This window comes from Falco cherrug, chromosome 2 (genome assembly GCF_023634085.1).
Source record: "Falco cherrug isolate bFalChe1 chromosome 2, bFalChe1.pri, whole genome shotgun sequence".
In the NCBI taxonomy this organism is placed as follows: Eukaryota; Metazoa; Chordata; class Aves; order Falconiformes; family Falconidae; genus Falco; species Falco cherrug.
This window is the reverse complement of record NC_073698.1, coordinates 58,850,179-58,875,188: the sequence shown is the minus strand read 5'-3', so window position 1 is coordinate 58,875,188 and position 25,010 is coordinate 58,850,179. Positions and strand designations below refer to the sequence as shown.

The 25,010-nt window shown below is 39.9% G+C and overlaps 1 protein-coding gene across 1 annotated transcript in view; it reads right to left on the bottom strand.

The window, feature by feature from the left end:
- ITGBL1 (integrin subunit beta like 1) overlaps window positions 1–23,446 on the bottom strand; it is a 149,352-nt gene extending 125,906 nt beyond the window's left edge. The window contains exons 1-2 of the mRNA XM_055703166.1: window positions 23,210–23,446; window positions 21,726–21,934 (exon numbers count right to left, since the gene is read on the bottom strand). Of these exons, the coding sequence (XP_055559141.1) occupies window positions 21,726–21,934; window positions 23,210–23,307 (307 nt within the window). The 5' untranslated portion in view covers window positions 23,308–23,446. The remainder of the gene's footprint in view (window positions 1–21,725; window positions 21,935–23,209) is intronic.
- Between the last annotated feature and the right edge of the window lie 1,564 nt (window positions 23,447–25,010).

The window sequence follows — 25,010 nt, the reverse complement described above, 5'->3', positions numbered from 1 at the left end:
TTTTAAAGGAGTAATTTCCATAAAAACAGGTTGACTTATAAATTATATTCTTATTCTTTATCAACTCAATCCTATATCAGATCTTCTATTATTTCACCCAAAATCTGAATACCTTATAGGTCACCTGCATCCCTCAATTTGGATTTTTTCAATAGTACTATTATACTGCACTCTTTAGTTCTTATAAAATAATGTATAAAGTGAGCATTACCTCATAATTCTGGTATGCAAGTTTTTCATGCTCAAATTTTAAATGTTTTAGTTATAATTTTTAAATGTTTTTTCATAGTAAAGAATGTTTAATTTTACCCTTGATAATAAAGTGTTGAGATGTTATTTTGTAATCCTCACATGATAACAGTATGTAATTCTTTCCAAATACAGAAAATTAATACCCATTGAACAAATCTGCCTTTTTTGCCAAAGTACTCAGCAGCTCTGACAACTGCCAGCATGTTGTTAATAAGAGAATTTTTGAACTACCACAGTCCAAGAACTGGGCACAATACTTGAAAGATGTGTTACTTCCAAATGGTTTCCCAAGGTGGTAGACACAGTGGTAGTGTCTTGTTTCATTATGCATTAGAATGTATTAGTGGGGCAGACACAGTACATGTAATAAATATAAAAGAGTATAGCAGTAGGTGTTACTTGTCTTTCCTTCGGACTTCTTGATATCAAAGAAATTTATTAAAAAAACCCTTATATATTAAACTGCCTAAATTAGTAGTCTTGTATACTATTTACCTGCTTTATGTTATACTTCAGGTTTTTTGATTTAGTTTTAATAAACAATTTAACATATCAAAGCTGTTTAAGCTTTCAGGTAATACATTTTTCAGTATTTATGTTCCATCTTTGCCTCTCCTGACTAAATTCTGTAAGAGGTAATATCATCTAATTAAAGGGAAAGAAGTAGATGAGGGAAAAAGGAAACAGCAGTGAAGAGTTAAGATTTCTTTCATTCCCAAGGTACTATTTGACACTTGAACTCATTTTTCTTGTACTTGTTAACCATTTTGATTTTTATTATTTAATATTAGTTACATTGTACACTACATCTGTTTTAATTGAGCAATTTTAATGTTTTCATTCATTTCTACTGATATTTAATAATGACTGGGAAGTAATTAGTAGATAATATCATTTTAGAGCAACTTTTCTGAACAGGACTACATTTCACTTCATATTCCAGAAACAACCAAGGAGATAAATGGAAGAAAGCTTTAACCAATATAAGTAAGCTCAGCTTAATCAGCATTAAAAGCCATTAATCTTAAATCAGTAAGCTAAAAAGAATTAGAAATGTAACATTAAAAAAACCACCCAAACAACCTGTGCAAAGTTAAAGTCTAAGCTGGATACATTTTTAGTGGTCTTTATTTGAGTAATCCACTGAAAAGAGGCTTAATATGCAATTCTTTGCATTATCTTAGCCATAATAACACAAGTATGTTCACAGTAAAAAGGGCAGCTTTAAAACAAGTAAGGCAGCAGGTCCCAAGAAAGAAAATGGAAAATACGGAAAATATATTTTTCTAAGAAAACAGGGGGAGTTATAAATGGCAAAAGTCAGAAAGAACTTAAATTTAGTCATGCTTCATGAGAATAGACTGACAGCAGTGGGGACAATAAAATGCTCCTTGAGTGTCAGTGCTTATTAAAACAAAGCAGCATCCAAGGAAAATATGTTACTTAAAAGAAAAGTAAAATCCAAATTTCCCCTATAGAGTTTTAAATGTTGCTGTAGTTCTTCAAAAGGGTTGTTAATGTTTATTTATACTCTTCAGTCTGAGACATTTTCTGAAAGTGCTATAAGCAACTCACATCTGCATATAATTTCATTACCCTTCATTGAAGGGCCTGTAGTGATAATTTTTGTAAAGCATATTGTTGACTTTCTCAAAGTACTATTTCTTCTAAAGTTAATATCAGTGTTTTTTGTTTGGGGTTTTTATGTTGTTTGTTTTGTTTTGTTGTGGGGTTTTGGTTTTTTTTTGTTATTAAAGCAATGTAGATTTCTGAGTATTGGAGTACAACAGAATTTTTATTTTCCTCATCAAAGTTGGGGAAAATGTACCATTGTGTTACTTAACTGATGCACATGTGCAGTCAACATTTTAAAAAATCTTTCTGAAAGAATATCAGGGTAAGGCCAAGAGATGGTCCTGAAAGTAATGACTTGGCTTGGCAAGGGTTTTGCTATACTTTTTTACTATAACCTTTCAGTACTCTATTTTTAAATAAAAGCTTGTACACAGAAATCCCCAGGAGCATCCTACCAGTTCCAATAGTGAATTATAGCATACGTCCAGGTTAGCCCTATATCCCAGAAATATTAGGGAAAGAATAAAAAGGTAGAGGCAGGTAGAAAAAAAAAATCAGGAAAGCCATTAAGCTATTAACTTCCCAACGGAAATACATGGCTCGGAACTTAAAAACAAATGCAGAATCTTACTGATACCTTGTTCCTCTTTGAACCTGATCATTCCTGCATATACAGAAAGTGTAACACAACTTGCTTCTTAGCAGGACAAAAAGCATGGGGCATCCTGACACTTACCGGCTTTCAACATGTTTGCCAGGCTAGTGTATTAGGCCAAAAATCTGGATGTGGCATGCTCTTGTCTTCTTGTGCAAAGCCTAGACACTGTCTCTCCAGCTCTTGGTACAGGTACAGAAACACATCTGTATTTCTTCTGGCTGCAGAGAATCCCTGGTTCAGCTTGGTTAAACCCAGAAACAAGAGCTGTCATCCTAAACCCTCCAGTAAGGGCTACACATTTTCTGACATACAGCAAACCTGTGAATCTCCTCGTTTATCACCCGCTGTTTGGGGATGGGGAGTAAAACTGTGTGGTCACACAACCAAGTTAGACGTACACCTGGGAAGCCACAGGCGTACGTGAGCAATATGCTTCCCCAGAGAGCAGGGACAGCTGCTTCGTGCCCCAGGGTGGGCTGCATTTGTGTGCTCACCGCCTTCCTTCGCCTCGGAGCACGTGATGCAGCCAGGCAATTGGCCATCCTCTTGGGTCCCCTCCAGTAACTTCATGCAGGGGAATTTTACTCATGGTCTTAACATCTGGTCCACTTGGGGAAGCCAGCTAGGTCTCCCTTCCTCGTACTTAAGGCACAAGGACAAGGTTTAAAATGATCAAATCTATAGAAGCACAGCATTTAAGAAGTTTAAATGGGGGGGGGGGGGGGGGGGGGGCGCGGGGTAAAGTTAAAAATCAAACTGGAACTCATGATAAAAAGATGATGTCAGAAGAGGTGAGAGCATCCCACTGAAGGGGACTGCCATGAATTAGTTTCTTAGTACTGGGGAGAGGCAAGTTTGTGCCTTCTGCTGTTGCTGCCTCCATCTCTTGGCATTCAGTTTCTACAGGAAACCAGTTTTCAGTTGCTGCCAAACTTGAACCTCACGCAGCAATAAGTTCACAGTGCTATCAAGAGCTTTGTACTATGACTCTATGATTCTAAAACAAATCTTGAGCACCTCTTCATATTTACTGAGCAATAAAATATCATGCCAAAATTAAAGGGTGCTTCTGAAAATAGTTTGAATGTGAATCAGAGGATATTTCAGCAGATCCAATGGAGTAATTACAGCGTAGGAAGAACAAATAGACTGTAATAGATAAGTGAGACAGGCAATCATAGACAAACTCTTTGCTTCCCTGCTGATGGATGAATAGAGCAAAGGGTCACCTAGGTGGGGTTTTCTATTTAACTTTTTGCTGGTAGATTTATTCTTGATGTCAGGCTTAAGACCAGACCCACTATTTGGTAACAATACACTGGATATTTTTAACAACTAACAGCTCTGTGGAGTCTTCAACCACCATCTAAAATAGGTCTTTATGGAAGGATGGTAAACATTATGTCCCTGTTATAGAAGGGAGGATTAAACACAGGGAGTTCAAATTAATCTGTCCCATAGTCAGATTGAGCTAGGGCAACAAGATCTTCCAATTCTTAATCAAGTGTTTAAGCAGTGTCAAAGTGGCCTTGCAAGGCTGTACTCAAGTGCTAGAAATAAATTTTTGGCTGAAGCTCCCCAGAAATTGTAAGCCTTGGCGTCATTAAGACTTCAGTGACCAGTGGCAACATGACATAGCCATGATGAACCATGTCACTGCTTTTGATTATTAATGGCCTCTTACTAGGCATGAAGTCTGAGACAAAGTCAGTAGTTCTATGACCGCATCCTATATTAACAGAGAGATGCTTGGGCCCAAGCAATAAAACCAAAATTTCTTTCTTATTTTATTTGAATGATGAAATTTTCACATTCATTCCTTCAGAGCATCTTCAATTTATGGACTTTTAAGGTCTGGCAACTTAAAAAATGCTTAATTGCAGGACTAAGCAAGTCTATCCCTCTGCTTTCTGACACATATCATGTACCACCTTCTCTTCGTTTGCTTGCTCAACTTGTTCCTCACACACTTCACAGAGAAACCCAGGAGTAATGAACCCAACCAGTCAGCACATATTCAAGAGAAAACCCAAAGTCTACTAGCAGCTTGAGTGGTCAGAGAAGCATGAGAAACAGAAAGTAACCTGGGGCAGGTGGACTGATTGAGTACTAATGAGGCAGGCAGAACTAGCCTAATTAACAGCCCTTCCTTAAAAGACTCCATGACAAAATTTTTCTTTTCTGCCTTTGTGTTTATCTCAAGGCTTCCTTTTTTTCTGATTAAAGCTGCAGAGCTTTAAAAAAGAAGTCTCAGAATAAGATGATTTTTATTTTTTTTTTAATAAAGAAAACGGCAAAATAAATCAGTTTGGTTTCATGACCCACCTCTCCTCACAAAAAAAATATATTTTAAACTGTTTCTAATTTTTGAAACATGAATCAGAGGAACTAAGAACTATTTCATCAGAAGTTCATCTGTACTACTTTTGATTGTTTTTATCTTGGTGACATAGACATGTTTTGACTTCATGTCTGTTATGACCTGAGTAACTTCAAAGCCATTCTTTTCTTTAGCAGGAGACTGGACCAGCCAACCTCTACAAGTCCCTTCCAACCTAAATCACTCTTTGATGCTATTCTAATAGATTGGCTACAAACCAGCCCATCCTTTCTGTTTTCACTATTTAACCAATACTACTGAAAATGATGGCAAGAAGTAAGACCTCCAGGGCTGGAGAAGCCTTACTTTGTGATGGCAAAATATATTGTTGTATGTTTATAATAACATGTATACAGACAAAGGGATATGCTTCAGAGGGGTTTTTAACTCATGTATTCATTTTTCTCCTGTCAAAATTTCTGCTTGACCATGAGAACCAAAACTTTTCAGAAAAGTAAAAAAAATTCTCACATGTGATCGATTCCTGGTGGGGAGTAGAGCTGGATGTGTACAGCTGAATTTCAGAAAGGAGCACTGAAATTCCTCTTTTGACCATGAGGGTAAGTCTGACTGTGTTGAGTGTGTGACATAATAAAAATTGTGACATGAAGACAGCTACAGTCAATAGCAGTGTTGAGAGCCTGAAAATGCTGCCTCAGCACAGCTGATGTTAACATTTCTGAAGTTTAATTTTCCTAACCCTGTTATTTCTGCGGCTTGAAAAACAAGTATCTATGTACCCTCTGCTCCTTGTACCTATATTTCTTTTGCATATTCTAATTTCACTATAACCATTACAAACACTGCAGACAAAAGTAATGGAAGTTTTGCAGACAAGCAAGTAATGAAGAAAAAAGACTGTTGCTTTTAATAGTTATTAACAGCTGTATCTATACCTATTGACTTCTTCCTCATTTCATCCCCTAAGATGAAATCCTCTCTTTCATTCTCTTATGAAATCCTCCTGTTCATCCTCTAGGATGAACAGTTGCCTCTAGGCATCCTCTATACCATTTGTTCCAAAACCAATGTTTCTGACAATTCCCTGCTCATTTACCAACCACACAATTGTTTATGAGATTCTAAGGACCACTTCTTATTACTCAGGAACCAGAAAATATGTCTTGAAAGTTCATGACAATACAAGCTTAAAACATTTACAGAGAGAAATCCACAAGTCTGTTCAGCAGACTGCACAGCCCTGTATCACTTTTCATTCCCCAGGATTTGTAAATCAGAGAGTGTTCTTAGGCTCTTTGCAAGACAGCAAAAGTGATCAAATTTCTCAGCCATATTAAAACACAAGTGGAAATATATTCAGAGAAAACACAGAAATTCAGTATTGAACTGATATTAATGGTATGTACTGCACTATCTTCGCAGAGCCTTCTGCAGTGCATCATACTATTAGGTGTCTGGACAGTAGCAGAAAAGATTAACTGAAATCTGAATATATGACTAGGACAATATCTTGCAAAGGCACAAAAAAAAAAGTGGTTTCAAGACACATTCATAGACCAAGTAACTCCTGACAGAACTAATCTTGTTGCATTACCTCTGGAACTGTTTGAAAGCCAGGTATATCAAAGTGCACCCACGGCCAACGTGCATGCTATACCAACAGAAAAACTGCCTGCAAGAGCAGAAGAACAGGTGTCCTCAAAAGCATTATCAATGCTTACATTCCAGTTACAACACAAGGAATCTTTGGTTTTAAGGTTTACATCTCAAAATTACCAAAAAATCAGTATGACTTTGCATTGATTTGTCTCTATAGAAACCAGAAACACGCCAGTGTTTAGATGGTGATGCTCTGCTCACCAAGTCACTCCACTACATTTGGACTGCATCTGTTTTAGCATTCAAACTTAGAACTTTTAAAATCTATGATGCAAGTACCATTTTTAACTGCTTATTTTACATGTTCCAGTATTTTGAGTGAGGAAGGAAATAATATTTTTATTTAAATTGCATTTCTAGCACATTTATTATCACAGACTATGAAAGTGCTTTTATTGTTGAAATGCTACCTTGGAAGAAGCCATTACTGGGGGGAGAAGCCATGAAGACATTGAACTATGTTCACTTCCCTGATCATTTTATTTTAATGCCAAAACATATCATGTAATGCCAATACAACGTGTTTCAGCACAGCAGTCAAAGAAATAATCTTTTTTGGCTCTCCCCCACATTTTTTCCAGAAATATATCTTGTCTATCCGAGTATCTAAAATGGGATCTTCCCACATAGCTGGTTGCTTGGAAAGGTGTTAGTATTTCCCTATCAATATTTGACATCTGTCAGGCCAGTCTCCCCTTTCTATACTACATGCACGATGCCTTCAGGCATCAGTCTCCTTCGTTTGCAGGCTGAATGAAACCACTGCGTTAGGAATTTTGTGAATGTCACCATCACAAAATTAATTCACTGTTTAAAAGCTGTGGGTGCTATAACAGACCTACATTTTCCTGTTTCGAGGAACACTTTGTACTGCCTGTAGTCTCATATATTCCAGCTGCTGCTTGTATACAAGGTTTTTACATTTGTTTCCAACCCTCAATCCTTCTCTTCTCGCTTTCACCACATTAAATTTCCTATGTGCATTTTGATTCTTTTTCAGCCAAGCAATAAGCCATGGCACAGCGGACCTCTTGGCTTCTGATGCCTGCCAGAAGGTGTTAGGAGGTATGCAGCCAAGATAATGCTCAGTCTGATCCATTTTTGAAAAAGGATTTAAAAATTCAAACTGACAGCTCAGAATACAAACAAAAGCCTGAGGTTTTGACATTGCTATGACCAAAAAAAAGTGTGCTTAAGGAAAGCAAGTACTTATTATAAAGGTGTCAAGTAGGTGACCAAATGAAATGTTAGCTTTCAGGTAGCAAAGAGACTCTGCATATAGTGACTTTAAAGTAGGGACAGAATTAGCAAAACTATCCATCAGCAATACTATATGACTCACTGAAAGACATTTGAAACCACTTCTGTGACTCACATGGGGAGGAAAAACAGAGCAAAAGGGGAAGAACAGTATACAGTGGCAGTGTCCACTATGCCAAGACACTATGGGACTCCAGCATTGGCCTCCATCACTACACTTGTGAGGTGATATTTCTGTCACATAATATGGATGGCGTAACATCACCCTCTAAAAGTACTCTGTTTTCTTCTGAGGCTAACTTAACAAAAAATTTTAAGCACCACAAAGTTAATTGGTTTTATAGAATATACAGTCCAGGAATGCAGATATTCCCCTTACAGCAGCTTCTGAAATCATTGCTTCTCAGCAGCAGCAATTGAATGTCACAGTATCAGCAAGACCAAACCACAGCTTCCATGAAAGGCTTGTCTGAAGGGATGTGAGAGACACCAGGCTAAAGGAAAAGTTAAGCAACAATGTTTTAGTATTTCTTGGATGCAGGAGAAAAGCAGAAGGCTGGGGAAGCTTTTTGTGGGGGTGGAATTCCCTGTTTCCTTCCTACAAATGTGCATGAGAAGTGTGATGAATACCACATGCCTAGGTAATGGAGGAAGACCAACAGAGGGAAAGAAGGCAGAAGAAACACTCATACAGCCCTGTGCTGTATGCTAGGTCTATAGCATTACCCAGTGTAGAGCCCAGTGTTTTTAAGGTGAAGAAAGGAATAGTAAGGGTAATTCCCCAATTCCCATTGAGATGAAAGAAATCAGGTTTATAGAAGTGTTGCACCCTCACAATGGCAACATCTTTTGACTTTCATCAATCTAGGTAATGTTTTCAGCTATCAATACAGAATTCAGTTCACTGCCATCCAAGAATAATTACCTTTCTAGAGGGTATAATATTGCATTGAGACAACATAGGGAATGCATATCTTCATGGCAGCGCTTAAAAAACTGGCCTTTTTTATAAGTTTATTAGCAATGTAATACTGTTTGCTACCCTTTTTTCATTATATGACAAAATATTTTTACATATTTACTTCCACTGAAAAATGCAGAACAGATGTGGTTCCTCTTTAAGTAGGAACTATGTTATTTGCTGTTTAATGGAGCTAACAAGTATAAGGAGCTTCTATAATATCATTTTCATCCTGGTCTATATTATCCTACATCAAATGGCAGGGCAACCTTTCACTTTCCCTTGCTGTTTTGTACATTCTGCCAGTTATCCATAAGGTCCGTGGCTGACTAAGAATCCATTTGTTTAAATAAAGCAAATAATAAAAAATATTGAAATGTTTGTGTAATGCTTCCACTGCTAACTTTCCATCAAATTGCAAGTGTTGTATAAAAAATGTTTTCCCTGACATTGAGCTTGTTACAGAAGTCAGTCCACCACTTATCTCTAGAAAGTATTAATTTATGCCTCTCTGTTGAAAAGATACCTAAACTTTAAACAAGTGAGCTTGTTTCCAGGATTGCTCCTGTTCAGAGGCTTGGTAGCAGTTATTTAGAATTGTAGTCATTTAGAAACTTGAAACAAGACACTCATATTTTATAAAGTAGTATAAATACTGTAGAAAGGTGAAAGTTGTTAAGACTAAGATTGTAGTCTTAACAGATTAAAATCAATGTTATGCATCCCTTTCAATAAATTATTGTATTTACAAACATAATAGCGTGTTAAAAACTATGATCATACTGCCACAGATCCTTCTCACTAAGGCGGAACACCAAGCCAACAATTAGTTTCACAGCAGCATCAAAGAAAATCAGCCTCAAAGAGACCTCTGGAAGAGATCAGCTGGTCCACTTCTGTGCCTGGAGGCACAAACAAGTGAGTGTTGATCCCTCCTGACAGATATTTTTCCAACCTGTTCTTGAAGCCCCCAGTGACAGAAATTCCACAATCTCCCTAAGACAAGCTTTTATACTATGGTCAAAAACATTCACACTCTTGGGAATAAGAAAAACAATGCACAGATAATTTGGAGCAACTAAAATAAACTGTAAAATTTCAGTGTGCTGTGCCACCTACTCCAGGAAGGAGAAAATGTTGAAGGAAAGAGAAATTATGACACATCAGTGTACATCTGATTTATGCCTATTTTAAAGATTCCTTGGTTTAGATTCATGTCCTGCCAGGAGCCTCTACAGCTGAACAACGCCCACATGAACAGAGTATGAGCTGAGAAACAGTATTTCATTTCACATAATTGTGGTTTATTTCTACAAGGTCATTGAATACCCAAGGTGGTTCAGCACCTCTTGAAACCATGCCTCCTCTAAGAAAATATAGTCCTGGAACACAAGTGTGAGAGCAGAGGTCATTGGTTTGAGAAAGAGCCACCAGGAAGAGTAAAGAGACCCAAGGTGGGTCTAACTTCCACTCAGGTCCTCATGGAAACTGTTCTTTGATGAGCCAGAAGAATGGGTTAGGAAACCTATGAACTGGGCCAGACAGGGACCACCCAAAAAGCAGAAAATACTCTGAGAACAGGGACTGGAATTAGGAAAAAAATTTGGCAATTGAGGACAACAAAAATGTTCAGAGTGGGGCTGGCAGCCACTGCTTATACAGAAGAAATGGAGAAAAAGCCCAGACAACACCTGAAAGCCTGAAATATAGAGGACTAGAAGCCCATATGAAAGGCCAGAGGAACTATGAGCTTGTTTTCAAAGAGCTTGATAAATGATATCCCAGACAGATTATTTTTAAAACCTCTCACTATGAATTCCTTTAATAGGCATATATGAAAGAAAATTAAGTCTGTGGTTGCTGTATTATTTAAATACAGCCTCCAAAATATCCTGCAAGAACTTCATTCAAAACATTTTCATGTGATATGTGTCTTTGAAACCACCTATAGAGAAATCATGCTATAATTTTTGGAAAATATCTGTAAAGAAAACCTCTTATAACCTTCATGTAAGGTTAGAAGACATCATTTAAGTAATTCACAGTTGCATTTAAAATGGAATTTTCTTATTTACAAGACAAAATCTTACAGAACTCATATACAAAAGCATTAAGATGGTGAAGGGAGAAGTAACTGACACGCTGCTCATCCAATTACAAAATCTTAATCTTATCATCACTTTCTAAATCAGCAGACCATTTAATAAAACCTGGGATAGTTCTGTCAGTGGAACCAATTCCTTAATTAATACAGCAGAGTCTAACTCTCTGAAAGATTAGTTTTCATTTATCAGAATGTTTTCACACGCAAGTCTCATTTCTGGTAAGTCCAACTCTGCCAGTCCGGAGAACAATTATTTTGGTAAATGTCCTGTCAAACTACTGCTGAGTAACATGTAACTCTTACAACGAGTACAGTATACAGAAGAAAAACTAAAGAGAAAATCAGGTAAAATGTTGTCAGGCTTAAAAGCATTCTAAACTTTGGAAATTTCATTATCATTATTATTGTTTTACCATTATTATTTGCAGGTAAATGGCAGGTGGGATGCTGTTGTACCTTACTCTGCTAGTAACTGGTGAGTCTGGTCAAACACGGGGAGGAGATGTTGTGAGACCAATTCTCTGTTGGCATAACTGTATTGATTTCATTAGACTTACGTTAGCAGAAAACACAGGCTTCTGTTTAGGTTTTAAAAAAGCCAGACCATTTGCTTTTATTAAAACTTTTTTTTAACCAGAAGAATAGATATAAGTGACAGGATCCATTCCTAAATCTAACAAAGTGTCTGAGTGAAGTTTGGCAATTTTACCATCTCCGATGAACTTTTTTGTGTATCTCTGTGTCACGTACACAAAGCTGGTAGGAAGTTAAGCATGATAAATCTTGAAAAGACCTTGCGCAATTACGTTTTATTGTGAGACACAAATTTATGCCAGTTAAGCCTCTCTGTTTAGAACAGGCCACATACAAAGGAAAGCAGTTTATAATCGATGCCAATGATATGCTCTAATATTTCTTCTCTGTGCTTCAATTCATTAAGAAATCTTGGGGGAAAATGGTGGTAGGAAGTGTGAGAGTCCCTCTCACTGTAAGATGATGTCCTAAAGCCCTGGGAATGAGAAAGGGATACGTTCAGGAAGGAGAAGAAAAGTTCACTGTGTCTGGGGTTGGTGGAGGAACAACTTATGCAGAGTGACTTGTTCTGGGAGTTCTCTAGAAGGATCTTCAGCAATGCAAGCAGGAAAGACATTGCTCCAAGAGCTTTCCAGGGCATGCCAGCCTTAGGTTGATGAATCAGCCAGGCTTAAGAAGCTAAAGGAGAGCTGGGCCAGCAAAAACTGATCTCTTTCCCCACGCCCCCCACCATAAAGGATAATTGTAAAAATAAAACTCGGGCATTTTGCCTTAAATAAAAGGATTTCCACAAATGCAGGCTGTAGGCAAACCCACATAAATGGAGAGCAGTATTCAACTGCAATTACTCCATTCTCAGTTCCCATCTAGAGAAACTGCCCTTTCTGGTGTATGTGATGGGCAATTTCCTTTCAGTGACAGCTGGTACCTGGATGCCTTCCCAGGCAGGCTGGGAGTTGAGTTTCATTACATTTGCAGTGTTTGTGATGAGGATTATCTGTGGTTTGAAACAGAAGTGAAAATGAAAATAAATTCTTCCAAAAGACGGTCATTAGAAGTACCAGTCCTACAACAGTACTCCAGTGAAGTTCTTCAAGGCCATCTTCTGATTTTAAATACACTTCTTACTGGTTATCTGCTTCCCACAGAATTTACCTGACCACGAAGGTACCAGACAAAAAGCTAAGTAAATTTGTAATACTGACTTCTGTGATTCTGTAACAGAAGGTCTCAACATTATCACTGCAAGTCAGACTACAGTTGTACAATTCATCCATTGCCACTATTCCATCCAGTTTAAAAAGTGCTTGAGAAAGGACAAAGTCAGTGTGGATTGTTAGGGTGAATGTGCAGTATGTTCCAAGAGCCCGCATAATTGGGTTTTTTTACATGTAAAGCAGATATATATATAATGATTAAAAAGCACAATTCTGCAAAAGCATTCAGGAGAACCACACTGCAACATGTTCTTATATGGCTTTTTGTCATGGCATCGCCACTGCTCAGCATTATTTGAACCTTCTGTAAGTATGTTCGTAAGATTGTTTGTCCTTCTCCATTCCAGTTCTTCCCTGTTGCTGAAGTGAGAGGTCAGAACTTCTCCAGTAAGCCTTCAAAGAATGACTTTATAAACACCATTTTGAGGACTGTTCTCTGGAATGCAGGCATGACACTGCACCTGCAGCTGTCAACATTTCTTTACAATCTTTTCATAGTGAATTTAAAAGGTTATGAACTTAAAACCTTCTTTCTGTTTAAAAGTCTATCATTCTGGAATAGCTTTGAAAATGTTACTCTTGGCTTAATTAATCAAATTTATTTCAGAATATTCTGAATGAACAAACTTTGTCTGACTGATTCTCTGTGGTTTTGACTTGCTACGAATTCACCTCCTTATTTATAGGTGGAACACTTTTAAGTTGGAAACACACTGGGTGTTTTCATAAATCAAAGCTTCTCTCACTTGGATAATCATACATAGGAATCAACCATTTAGTAGTATGTAACACACAGACAGTTCTTTGGAAAAGGAATACATGTCTTATTTGTATGAAACAGTATTTTTAGCATGTAAACATGAATAAAAAAGGTTTTTCTGACACAGTCTTAACTGATAATTTTCATGCTATCACATTTTATTCTTGCACCTGATAGGGGCTCAGTGGTCTAAGAGTCCCTCAGATACTTGGGCTCTCTCCTTAGTCTTACTACCAGTCTAAGATGATCAGGAGGCATATTTTTGATCTCTGACCCTCAGCTTCCCCTCTCCTCAATATCAGAAGAAAAATACATAACTTTTAGTATCTTGTTGCAAGAACTGCAAAGAAGGGTATATATCAGAGCTGGATGCTGTGATCATTACAGTCAGTGTCATATACCAGACACGTTCACATCATCTGAAGTAGGACTTGCATTCTTTTCTGGAGGGAAGTCCTGCTTATATGAACATGTCATTACCAGCTGATTTTACCATCAACTTGTGGTCCCTAAGAATCCAGTAAATCCGGTTCAGAGGGAAACAGAGAACACAGTTGAGTGTCTCAAAGATCCCCCAAAGTAAACAAGATAATCACCATGCAGCTATACAAGAAAGAAAGGAAAGTGGTTAAATTTCAGCTTATGAACTACACCTTCAGAAAATAGGTTACTCACAACAGAAATGTTTTTTAAGACATCCAGATTTGTTACTACTTTAAAAGTCACAGGAATTGCTCCCAGGACAAGTCAAAAACTGTACAGGTGTACAACTGAAAAGACAAAGAAAATCCCTCAACTAATCATTTTATTTATTTTTTTTAGAGCATATACTCACCAGGACATGCAAACACAGAAATGGAATGAACTATTTAAGTTTACCTCTTGTTCACAGACAAATGCCATTCATTATTCATCTCTAAAAGGAACACTTGCATCTTCATCAGCTGAAAAGCCACTCAAACCATATACAAGCTCTACCTGAATTTCTGAAGGGGAAAGGACAGACAAGGAATGAGTCTGGGTGTTTTAGGAAGGGGAGAGAAAGAGGATTTTCTTAAGAAGATGGGCTTCTGGCTTCTGAGACTCAATCGGCTTGCACCCCTGAGTCTAGCAAATATCCAGTTACTTTCTTCAAAACACAGTTTAAAACACTCAGAATAAGGAAATAGGGTATGAAGAAATCTGTTACATGACGAAAAACTGCTTTGCCATCCATGTTCCCCACATTTCAGACAAATGAATAGACTAAGGTAAATCATTAACATTTATATCTTGCTTTAAATATGTTATCAAGTTTATAAAGTAAACCATTTCAAATGTCAGAAAGCAACCATTTCCCTCCTGTCCTTAAAGTATAAGTCCACTGGAGAAAACCATTATGAATACAAAATCAAAAGATGTATCATGGTGCAAATGCACAGGACTCTTCATTAGTGGTAGAGAGTCAGATTTAGCATTTCTTAACTGTCAACCACACAACTTCAGGATGTGAATCATTTTACTTACGAAATTGCATGCAGAATGGGAAAAATACTTACAAAGAGCTGTTTTTGCATTCAGTAGCCTCTAACTGTGGACCATGAAAGCTAACATCCCCAATACTTAAAATGACTCACACCACTTGGTCTAAAAGGCTGAACTGGACCTGCTGGAAACAGAGGACTGGAAAAGGCATGACTGAGGGAGGTGTGGCAGTCTGTTTGGGACACGGGAGGATTCTCCCACAGTCTGCTGGTGCCCCTCCCCCTCCTCAGCATTTTCCTCAGGAATACAATACTGTGACCAGGTGCTCCAGACACAAACATCTGCTGCTGCATGCTGCTGCCAAGGCAACAGCATCTGGCGCTCACACTTTCCAAACCACAAAGTTATCACTCAGTTCACTCCTGCCAGTGTCAAGAGTTGGCACTCCCAGCCACTTCCCCCATAAAATGCCCCAGATATGCCTTCAAAGACTGACTGCCACTTTTTAAGCCATTGGCAAGAAAACACCCCAGATTATCCACTGCTGCTGCTCAGGTGGGCCGGCAGAAGGGCGAAGCAGGTCTTAGGAGCATTAGGAATGTAACTGCTGTCTGGAGAAAGGGGACAGGTGCAACTACAATTAAACTCTCTTGAATCTTTATTCCTCTTCATACCAGAATCTGATCATCTAACTTCTTGAGCTGATGTTCCAGCCCACTCCCTATGTCCCAACTCACAAACCTCTATCTGCAAATATTCACACCTTCACTAGGGAAAGAAGCTATTAAATAGCCTTTTAAAATGTTGTGTAAAAGAAAGTCATTTTTTTCATTATATACTCAGAATTTGAACAGAGGAGTGGAGGAAAACATACATCACTGGGTCTGGATAAGTGTCTTTTCGATGTAGAATTACTGCTATGAGCAGGGCTTGCAAGCATTTTGAGCCAAAACAATCCCCTCCTTCTAGGGAAAAGTAAACAACCTCAAAGAAATCAAAGAAAAAAACACAAATTCCAGCTCCTTCACTTTTGCCTTGTTCTTTGTAGTACTTCCAGCTCCAAAGGAAACTTGGCTCCAGCAACACAACTGTGATACACCACAACACTGGTAAATTCCACTACTACATGTATACTCTGGGGTCTTTCTTTGCATAGAAGCCAAATATCAGTCCTTTTTAGGCACAAATGACCTTTTTTCCTGAGACAGTCCTAGTAGTGTGTTTTTTCCTCCTAAAAAAGCTCATGGAAACTTAAAATCAACATGTTCCTTGTCAGGACCAGCTACCTGGGAACACCTACACCCAAAGGTTTATAGTCCAGTGGCAAAAGTGATGGATGGTTTGAAGCCCTTTACAGGAAAAGCTATCTACAATAAAACTTTAAATAAGCATAGAAAATTTTAGCAAGCCAGTCAGTTTGTCTGACAAAGGCTGTCATAAGAACATTTAATGAAACCCATCCCTTGATGCAGCAGGTAAGAGCATTAATACACTCTTCTGTAACATTAAGTACACCATCTATTTTCTGTCATCCATGTCTTTTCCATATCAATGATAACGAAAAACAAATCTTTTTATAAAAGGACTCAGTCTGTGAAAGCCATTTTGTCACAAAAGGCATGCTTTCAAATAAATAAAAAAATACTTCAGTCCATTATCAGCCCGTGAATAGCATCAAAATTCAAACCCATTTCAGAGCACTTATTTACATTATCAAAACTTGCATGAAGGTTTGCTTTTTCTCTGCAACAGATGAGCCTGTCACCCCAGTCTAAAGAAGGGCAAAAGGTGAAGTAGATGTTGTTCTCCCTCCCACCCTTTGCTGTTGGTGATGGCATGAGGGGCTGCATCCCAGCTCTGCTAGGTGCTGCAAAAAAGCCTCTCCCTCCTTCCACGTGCCCAGTGTACTCAGTTTGGTTTTTAAACTATTTTCCACGAGTAGTATCTGCAGTTAAAGGTGCTGAAAATGAGAGCTAGGCATTTAGCTATGAATCGTTTAAGAAGATACTTTTAAAATGCCTCGCTTCTAGTAATCACCCTCGCAGTGCCTCTCTCTGAGCTTCCTTCTCGTGCCTCTCTCACCATTGCTGTGAACATACACACTGCATTTGGAACTATGGCAATTGTAGATGCATCAAAAGCAGCTTGTGTGTACCTAGATCAGATCGTGAGAGCATAAAGCTGAGAATAATACTGGCTTTAGCTTGTGCTTTGTAAGTTTGCCAGGACCTTGTGCACCTAGCAAGGCAGCGATCCTGCAATGAGGTCTATGCTATCACAACTTCACTTCACTAGAATCTGGGGGACCTGTTTTGAGATGAATATGTATGTTATTATCACACCTACACATCCCTGCTCCTAGATGAAGTGTCACTTAAGCCAAGTTCTGAAATCCAGACTAAAGCAAACTAGGTCAGAGAAGAACTGCAACATCCATTTTCATCAACAGCCTCCTGCCCTATTTTTAGCTTGGTCTTTTTAGGAAGCTGTGTCTCCGATGACCACATGTGCCACAGCTGAGTCTTTGCAAATGTGTCCTCTGACAGAGAAGAGGCTTACACCCGCTTTCAAGAACCCAGGGCTTTGAATCTCACTTTGGATCAAATGGTAATCAATGCAGGTCACAGACTGGCCTTTCTTTGCTTTTAGCAAGAAATGCTGCTCAATGAAAAAAAAAAAGCTTGTCAGACCTCCGTCCAGTACAAATACAAAGATACACTTGTTAGAGCGTTTCCAACTCAACTAAGATAGCTCTGCCTAAAAACCGCTCTTTTTGTGCAAAGAGCAGTCCTCAGCTCAAAATGTTCTCCATATTCCATTCTCAATTTCCTGACTCTCTCCAACTGACTTATAGGGCCATATATCCCATAAACTCACATGGATGCATAACTTTGTATTACATTACTACTTTATTTCCGATTTATCTTGTATTTCCACATCCACTCCTCGTCAAAGTAGTATTTCACTTGTGTTCTCTGCATAGTTTAAAGCCTTACAGAGAAATAATGGCACTGATATCTTTCTGTCCTTCACATAACATGATAACACTTCTGGCTGTGAAAACCTATGACTAACACTGCCATTACATCGCTGAACTAGCCTTAAAATAGGCACAGCACTTACAGCAACTACAGCTTTGGAGAAAGTAGCAGGAAAATTTCTCACTGGCCTGAACAGCAGAAAAAAATGTTCCCCAGCAACCGCTTAGGGCAGTGGTAAATCACACAGTTGCCATTATTATTCAGTAGGTGTAAAAGGTATTTCCATTTGGAAAAAAAAATGTTTATAAAATCTTAATAACTCTGGGAAAACAAAGACAATTAATATAGCTCTGAGCAAAGAGGAACGTCCTTCTTCATATGTCCCTCTCCACGGTGTCACCGAATCGTATCTGCCCCTTGAGCTCACCAGCTATGCGCAGTGCAATCACACTGCCTTCACGTCCCAGCTGGCAATTTCCGTGGTCCATTCTCTAGGAACATCTAGAGTGTTCCCATTCCAGTTGCCCATGGAAGTCTAAACTTTGTTTACTTTTCCTATCTTCATTAATCACAAACACAGTAAAAAAGATTAACCAAAAAAAAACCCAAACCCAACAGCCCAGTAAAACTGATTTTCCCCTATGCTGCAAAACCATAGAAAAATAAGTATCAAGCAGCAAAGTTATAGGAATTAGTGCTACATTCCTCTTTCCTTTCACACAACACAGGCTCCACTTATGCTAAGAAAGCCTGAGGCAATATGAAACTCTCTGAGGTCAGAACTACTAGTTGCAAATAAACAGCAACAAATACATTGTCTGCTCTGAATGAAGCATAAATCCTTTGGGGTTTTGATTCAGTGTTTGATTCAGCCTTCGTCCTCTTAGCTCATCTCCTTGAAGACCAGAAGAAAATGACAAAATAAAGATGTCACTGACACTGCAAAGAGAATGACAGTATTGGGACTCTTCTTTCCTCTACACCCTATGATATGGCAGGCAGACAAAAAGGCCACTGAGGACAGGAGGCTCAGTGACTCAGAGTACAGCATTTCATTTCTCTCTTCTTCTTTGTTTCTGACTCCATGAAAGATCAGCTATTGCTTTATCAATCTCAGTGGGATAAAACAATCAGAATTCCCTCTAAAGCACATGGAAACGCCATGGAAGGGAAACACAGCAGAGAAGTCTCAAGAGAGAGTAAACGGACAGAGACATTTGCATCTGCTTTCCTTCTTTACTCATGGCATAATCTTTTCCCCATTGCTTATACAAGATGATAAGAAAAAGAAAATCATAAACAGATGGAAATCTTCTCTATCTTCAGGCCTTCTCTTTTCAGAATATGGGTGTCCCATGACTGGTCCAGAAGCTGGATCTGACCCAGAAAGTCCCCTGAAGATAACGAGCTGCATATTGAGCAACTAAGTATTTTGTTTAGCTTGGGACAGAAGAGGGGAGTTATGTCTGAACAATTATGTTTGGCACTCATGACTCGAACAATTCTGCCTGACAACTCTGAATATGAACATCACTGGTGATTAGACATCAGTCACTTGAAAAAGGCATCACTGGCAGCTTGAAAAGTAGCTTGTTTGAAACAGCATTAATCTCAAATATTTGAGGCTCTCTAGAGGAATATTCAGTGTCTGGTAGTTCTGCATGTGGTACCAGTCAGCAGTTATTGTTGTACTCATCAGGAGAGACCCACATTGGAACAGGACAGCAAGTATCAAAAAAAAAAGAAATAGGAAAAAGGAGAACAAAGCAGGAAAGAGGAATAGAACTGCAGTAAGACATTTTGGCTTTTCACCCAGAGGAAACACAATTTCATCATTGAGTTTAAAAATGTGCTCAGAAATGCAAAGAAAGGGAGGTATGTCATACATGAGAAATCAGCTCCATGGTGTGGCACTAAGAAACATCAGAAGGTGCAGTTCACTGAATGGCTGGGCGGTGGGGATGTTATTCCTACAACACAAGGACCAGTTATACTAGATCTGACCATCTGTTCTATGTTCCCTTCCTCCCATACATGCACAATGTAAAGTTAAGTGACTGAAAACATGGGGGGAAATGAAGAGAGCAGCATGCACAGCCTGAAAGGAGGTGTCTCACTGCCTGGACCCAGACCCCGTGTTCCAGCCCTGAAGGAGTTACCCAGGCCTGTGCTCCTGCAGTGCTGGGCAGCCCTGAACTCCAACAAAGTCAGCTGGACTTTCAGCACTGTTGTCAAAAAAACAAACTAAACAAGCAAAACCCCTAGGCCCCTCACAGCTGTTTCCCTGCCCATTACTTTGCACTGATTTTTTTACTACTTTTTTTCCAGAAGAGTGCATTTAAATTATTTGACATCTCAGTGGTAACGCAGCTTCAATACTCCAGCTACAAAAGGTGACAACTACAAAAACTTGTTCTTTATAAAATGTTTAATCACTTAACATTCGCATCTTTGAACTGCTGCACGAAGTGTTACACAAAAGCTAAATATTGTTAGAAATTTAGTGGTTATGTTTATCCTGTCAGCACCACTTTCCACCAAAGCACTGACAAAACTCTCAGCCACCACTCGTGACATTGACAGGAACACAATAGTGGAGTTTGCGGCAGAATATTAAAATTGAAGGAGCTTTCAGTTTCACTTTATACAGTTCCCCCAGCAACAACAGCAAGCATATTGAAATCACACCACCAACGAGGAAATTCTTGTTTGGGACAGCAAAGCACTGAAATGATCAGCAGACCCCTGATACTTCTTATGTAATTGGGCTTGACACTGCTAACTACAGAGTCTATAAATCAGTTTCTCCACAAAACCCTAAAGTCATAGGTGCCAAATACAACTATTTTTCTCATAATCACATCCTTGATCTTTTCATATTATTACTGGACTTCTTATTCTTAGCTACTTTGTTGCTAAAATAAGTTGCTCTTTTTTTCCTACAAAATTTGCCAAACCCACTACTGGAATGCATTTGTATTGTCCTCTTACTAGGAGAATTCCTGTAAAATTCCCATTGACCTAATTGCAGTTTTTGGCCTGAAGAGATGACACGTTTGTGTGAATCTGGTAAAGCTGTTGAAGCAGGGATACTGCAAATTAAGTACCCTTCTGGCCTCTTTCATTGAGCTTCAGTCTGAATACCCTTAGGAATGTGATGGCATTTCTCCTCCCCGCTTTCTTCTAAGCTGCTTAAGAGGGGAAAAAAAATGTCCAAAATCCAACTGAAATAGCCCAGAAACTTAAGTAAAGACAGCTGGAAAGATGAAAGAGTGATAATGTTTAGATGCAAACCAAGCAACATGTTCCAACAACTGGCAGGGACTAAATTCTGTCCCAGAAATGTTACTTCATCTGTCATTAAAGAATACAGTGTCAGTGGGGAAATCTCTGAAACCACAATACAATTACATTGTTTTAAGTCTTTATTTGGAAAGCATTACCATTACTTAGAGAAAAATAGAGTTTTCATATCTATACACCCCGAGTGTAGTACCTGTTAAAGCAAACCTTCTTCCTCATAGCAGGAGAAGAAAAAAAAAAAAAACCACTACAGGACAAAACTGATTGTTTATAGATACTTTAAAGCCTTGGTATATAACATATACCATCATTAGGTAAGCAGTTCAAATGCAGTAATACTGTATGAAAAATACAAGCAATATTGTTCCCTGCATTAGATTCAGTTTGCAGAGCCTCCAAACAAAAGCAGCTCCTGCTTTTGCCCCTGCTGCAGATGCAGACTTGCTCTGGGCAAAGTCCCATTTCATGGCAGAGACGGTGCCTTTGACTTGTATCCTTTAATCTAACAAAAACTTTGGATGTGCCCACAATCCCATTTAGAGTCATGGTTCGGGGACACATACACAACTGTGGTCTCTACTGTAGCAGTGTGCTGTGTTCCCAACATATTCCTGCTTATATACTCTTAATTTTCTAAGCTTTTGTCACCTCCTTACCTGCACAGATCTTCCCATCATAGATCTCACACACCCAGTCGTGGCACTCGCAGAGCGGACCGTAGTATTTGCCGGACTCAGTCACTTGGCAGATGCAGACTCCACACTCACATCTGCCTCTGTCACTGCACAGTTTTCCCCCTGGGATGCGGCACCTGAGCTCCGACTCAGTCTGGGACAGCCGGCAAGAAGGACTACCCAAAACGCTCCTGTAGAGGACAGCAAAAAGAACAAGCTGTGGTCAAAGCCAGGGGCTGCAGCTCAGAGCCGATGACAACCTGGCTCATGGGAAACCATCCTCTTGCCATGGCTTCAGCCGATCCCCAGAACATTGTTTTTAACACCACCACTTTAGTTACAGTTGTAAGCTATTAGTTGCCTCAAATCACCCAATTTTCTTCTCTTTCATCAGAAATCTCATTGATAACTGTGGGAATGCTTATATTGTATTTGACTTACCTTGTTAACTGCGTTAGGCTCATGGTTTTCGTTATGCATGTCTGGTATAGATGCATATACATGTATAGTATGGTTATCTGTCATGAAACATTTTGATCTGGATTATTCCAAAAAGTTTAGAAAAGGCATATACATCCAAACATCTAGGTAGCATAACAGGAATGTATGATACCAAAAAGCACACCTATGGTTGATTCTAATAAACACATTTGCCAGAGTAATCCTTCTGGTTGTCATATATGTAGGATCCATGCTTTCATTGGAAAAGGAAACTGAAGTAATCACTGCTTTCCATGCAACAGTGTAGTTTGTGGCTCTGTTTTTAGTAAAGTCAGCAGAATCCAGATGCTAGATCTGAAGATTTGCAGCTCTGCCATGCAATTGTACCATGCACTGGAGCACACAGAGATCAGGACTTTCAGGACATACACAGGGAAAGTAACACACTGCCTCATCAGGAGCTGGATTGTAGGAAAACAGAACAAAGGACTGGCCAAGCCAGAGTTGTTCACAGTGCTGGGGAATCCTGAGGATTCAGGTGACTAGTACCTGCGCTTCTTAGACACTAGATTTTGCAGGCTCTGGGGTACAAGCTGCTGGCTCTGAGAGCAGGTGGGTGCTGGGCCTGGTGGAGGGGAAGAGCAGAGGGCAGCGTGCCTCGCTGTGCCGCTGCACCGAAGAGCGGGAGCACACAGGGGTCTGTGGTTAGAAGCCTGCTCCACTCAGGCAGCACTATGTAAAGGTCTAGGCGCAAAGAGTCATCGCTGTTCAGCTCTTTGCCCTTCACTGCTTTAAAAGCCTGCGTCTCGGGCATGAAATACATCATTGCAAACAACCCCCGCGGTTTGCACAGCACCAGTTTAAGCGCCCAGTGACCCACAGCGCTTCCCGCAGTGTCACTTCCAAACAGGCAAAGGAAGGGCTCGCAAACGACTCCGCCGCTCCCCCCACAACCCCAGCCTCCACACTCCTGACATCTCAGAAATCGGTCGAGCCCCCCCGGGAGCCTGCAAAGCCACACTTACCGCAGGGCTGGGGGGCCGGCCGGCGGCGCGGGGTGGCCGGCTGGCAGCGAGGTGACCAGCAGCAGCACCACCAGCCCCGGCAGCCCCCGCCCGTGCATGGTGCGAGCCGCGCCACGCCACACCTGGAGCACTCCTGGAGACGGCCGGCCGGACAGACGGCCGGACAGACGGCCGGACAGAGCCGCCGGGCGTGCGGAGAGCTGCGAGCTGGACAAGCCCGGCTCCAGGGCTGCTCCCCCCGTGCTGCAGTGGCTCCGATTAGCTGCCTGCGAGCGGGATTTGGGCAGCGCTCTGGGAGGGAGGCCGATGCCAAACCCCGAAGTTTACAGTCTAGGCAGGGAAGTAATTAGAAACAGTTGCGCAGCCAGATGGTTTATTTTGATGTTTTAAAAGTGGCCCGTTCACAGATGTGAACGAACTGTCTCGTTCTCGAAGTGCAGGCACCGTAAATATTTGAGGTATGCGGATCCCCCTATCCATTGATGGCTGGCTGCTTGGGATAACCTGTGTAACTCGGTGGGGGAAAAGCACGCGGCTGAGGAGACAGGACCAGTGCTCCCCAGCTGCAGCATCCCAGCCTGGCTGCTGGAGCACCTCCTTCCCGCCTGCCGCCCCAGGTCCCTCCTTTCCCTGAGCTCACCTGCCCATGCCATTGCACCATGCCACACCACGGCCTGATGACCCACACCAGCCTGAGGGACTACAAAATAAAAAATATTATGAGTGAACCGCTTCCTAATGCCTCATTAAAATGCACAGTACAATACTTCACCAGAGCAGTGGGAGATGTTGGAAGTGCTTTAAAGCTAAGCTAAAATGAGGGGTAGTCTCTCTAAATGAGTAACATTTGGCAGGAATGGCCACATGCACTTCTTTATGCTACAGAAAAGTTGCAACAGATTTTGATGCCTCTGGTTATCCTGGGAAATCAATGATTGCCTGGTACCTCCCTGGGATGGAAAGCTCTTACAGAAACAAACGTCCACCATAAAAGACGGTAGGGTATAGGTGTCCTAGTCCACAGACACACAGACACACAGACACACAGACACACATACACGCGCGCGCACACACATGCACGCACATGCACGCACACACACACATGCACACGCACGCACGCACACACACGTGCACGCGCATTTTTACAGCAAGCAGCTTTCACTGGTTCCAGCACCTATATTGGAGACTAAAGCCCTCAGTAGCTTTCTCAAAATTAGTAACTCTTGTTTTATTTTCATATTACGTATCTGGTATACCACAGTTTATACTGTTCTAGAAAACATTTTAAGATTTGGTTACAAATCCTTTGACTCAGATGCTGCCTCTCCTAAAAGTGTAATTAGGTGTCTTACATTTTACATCGTGAACTCAAGGGTACAATTCCCAGGATTCCTGCTAAACATAACTAGTTCTGCTAGTGATTTTTCTTAAAAAAAAAAAAAAAAAGTATTAAAAATGCATCAAGCATTTGGCTTTGCTCTGCTGGTCTTACAGATACAAAAATAAACTTTAAAGTCCAGTTTGGAGCCTGTAAAATCCAGTTTTTAGTCAAGTACCCATCCAGTTGAAGTATAAATTTTCATTGGAAGGCAAAAGAAGAGATTGGACAAAATCTGTTCTATCTATTCACTAAAGATACACAGGTTAAAACCAAACATGATTTCCATGGACTATTAACACACAATACTTTTGTATTATTTTAATAAAGTATCTTGAAGTTGTGAAGTGTAAAACTTTGCTCTCTACTTGTAGTGTATTATCCCCTACATGACACATAATTTTGCCCTAAATTATAAGCAAC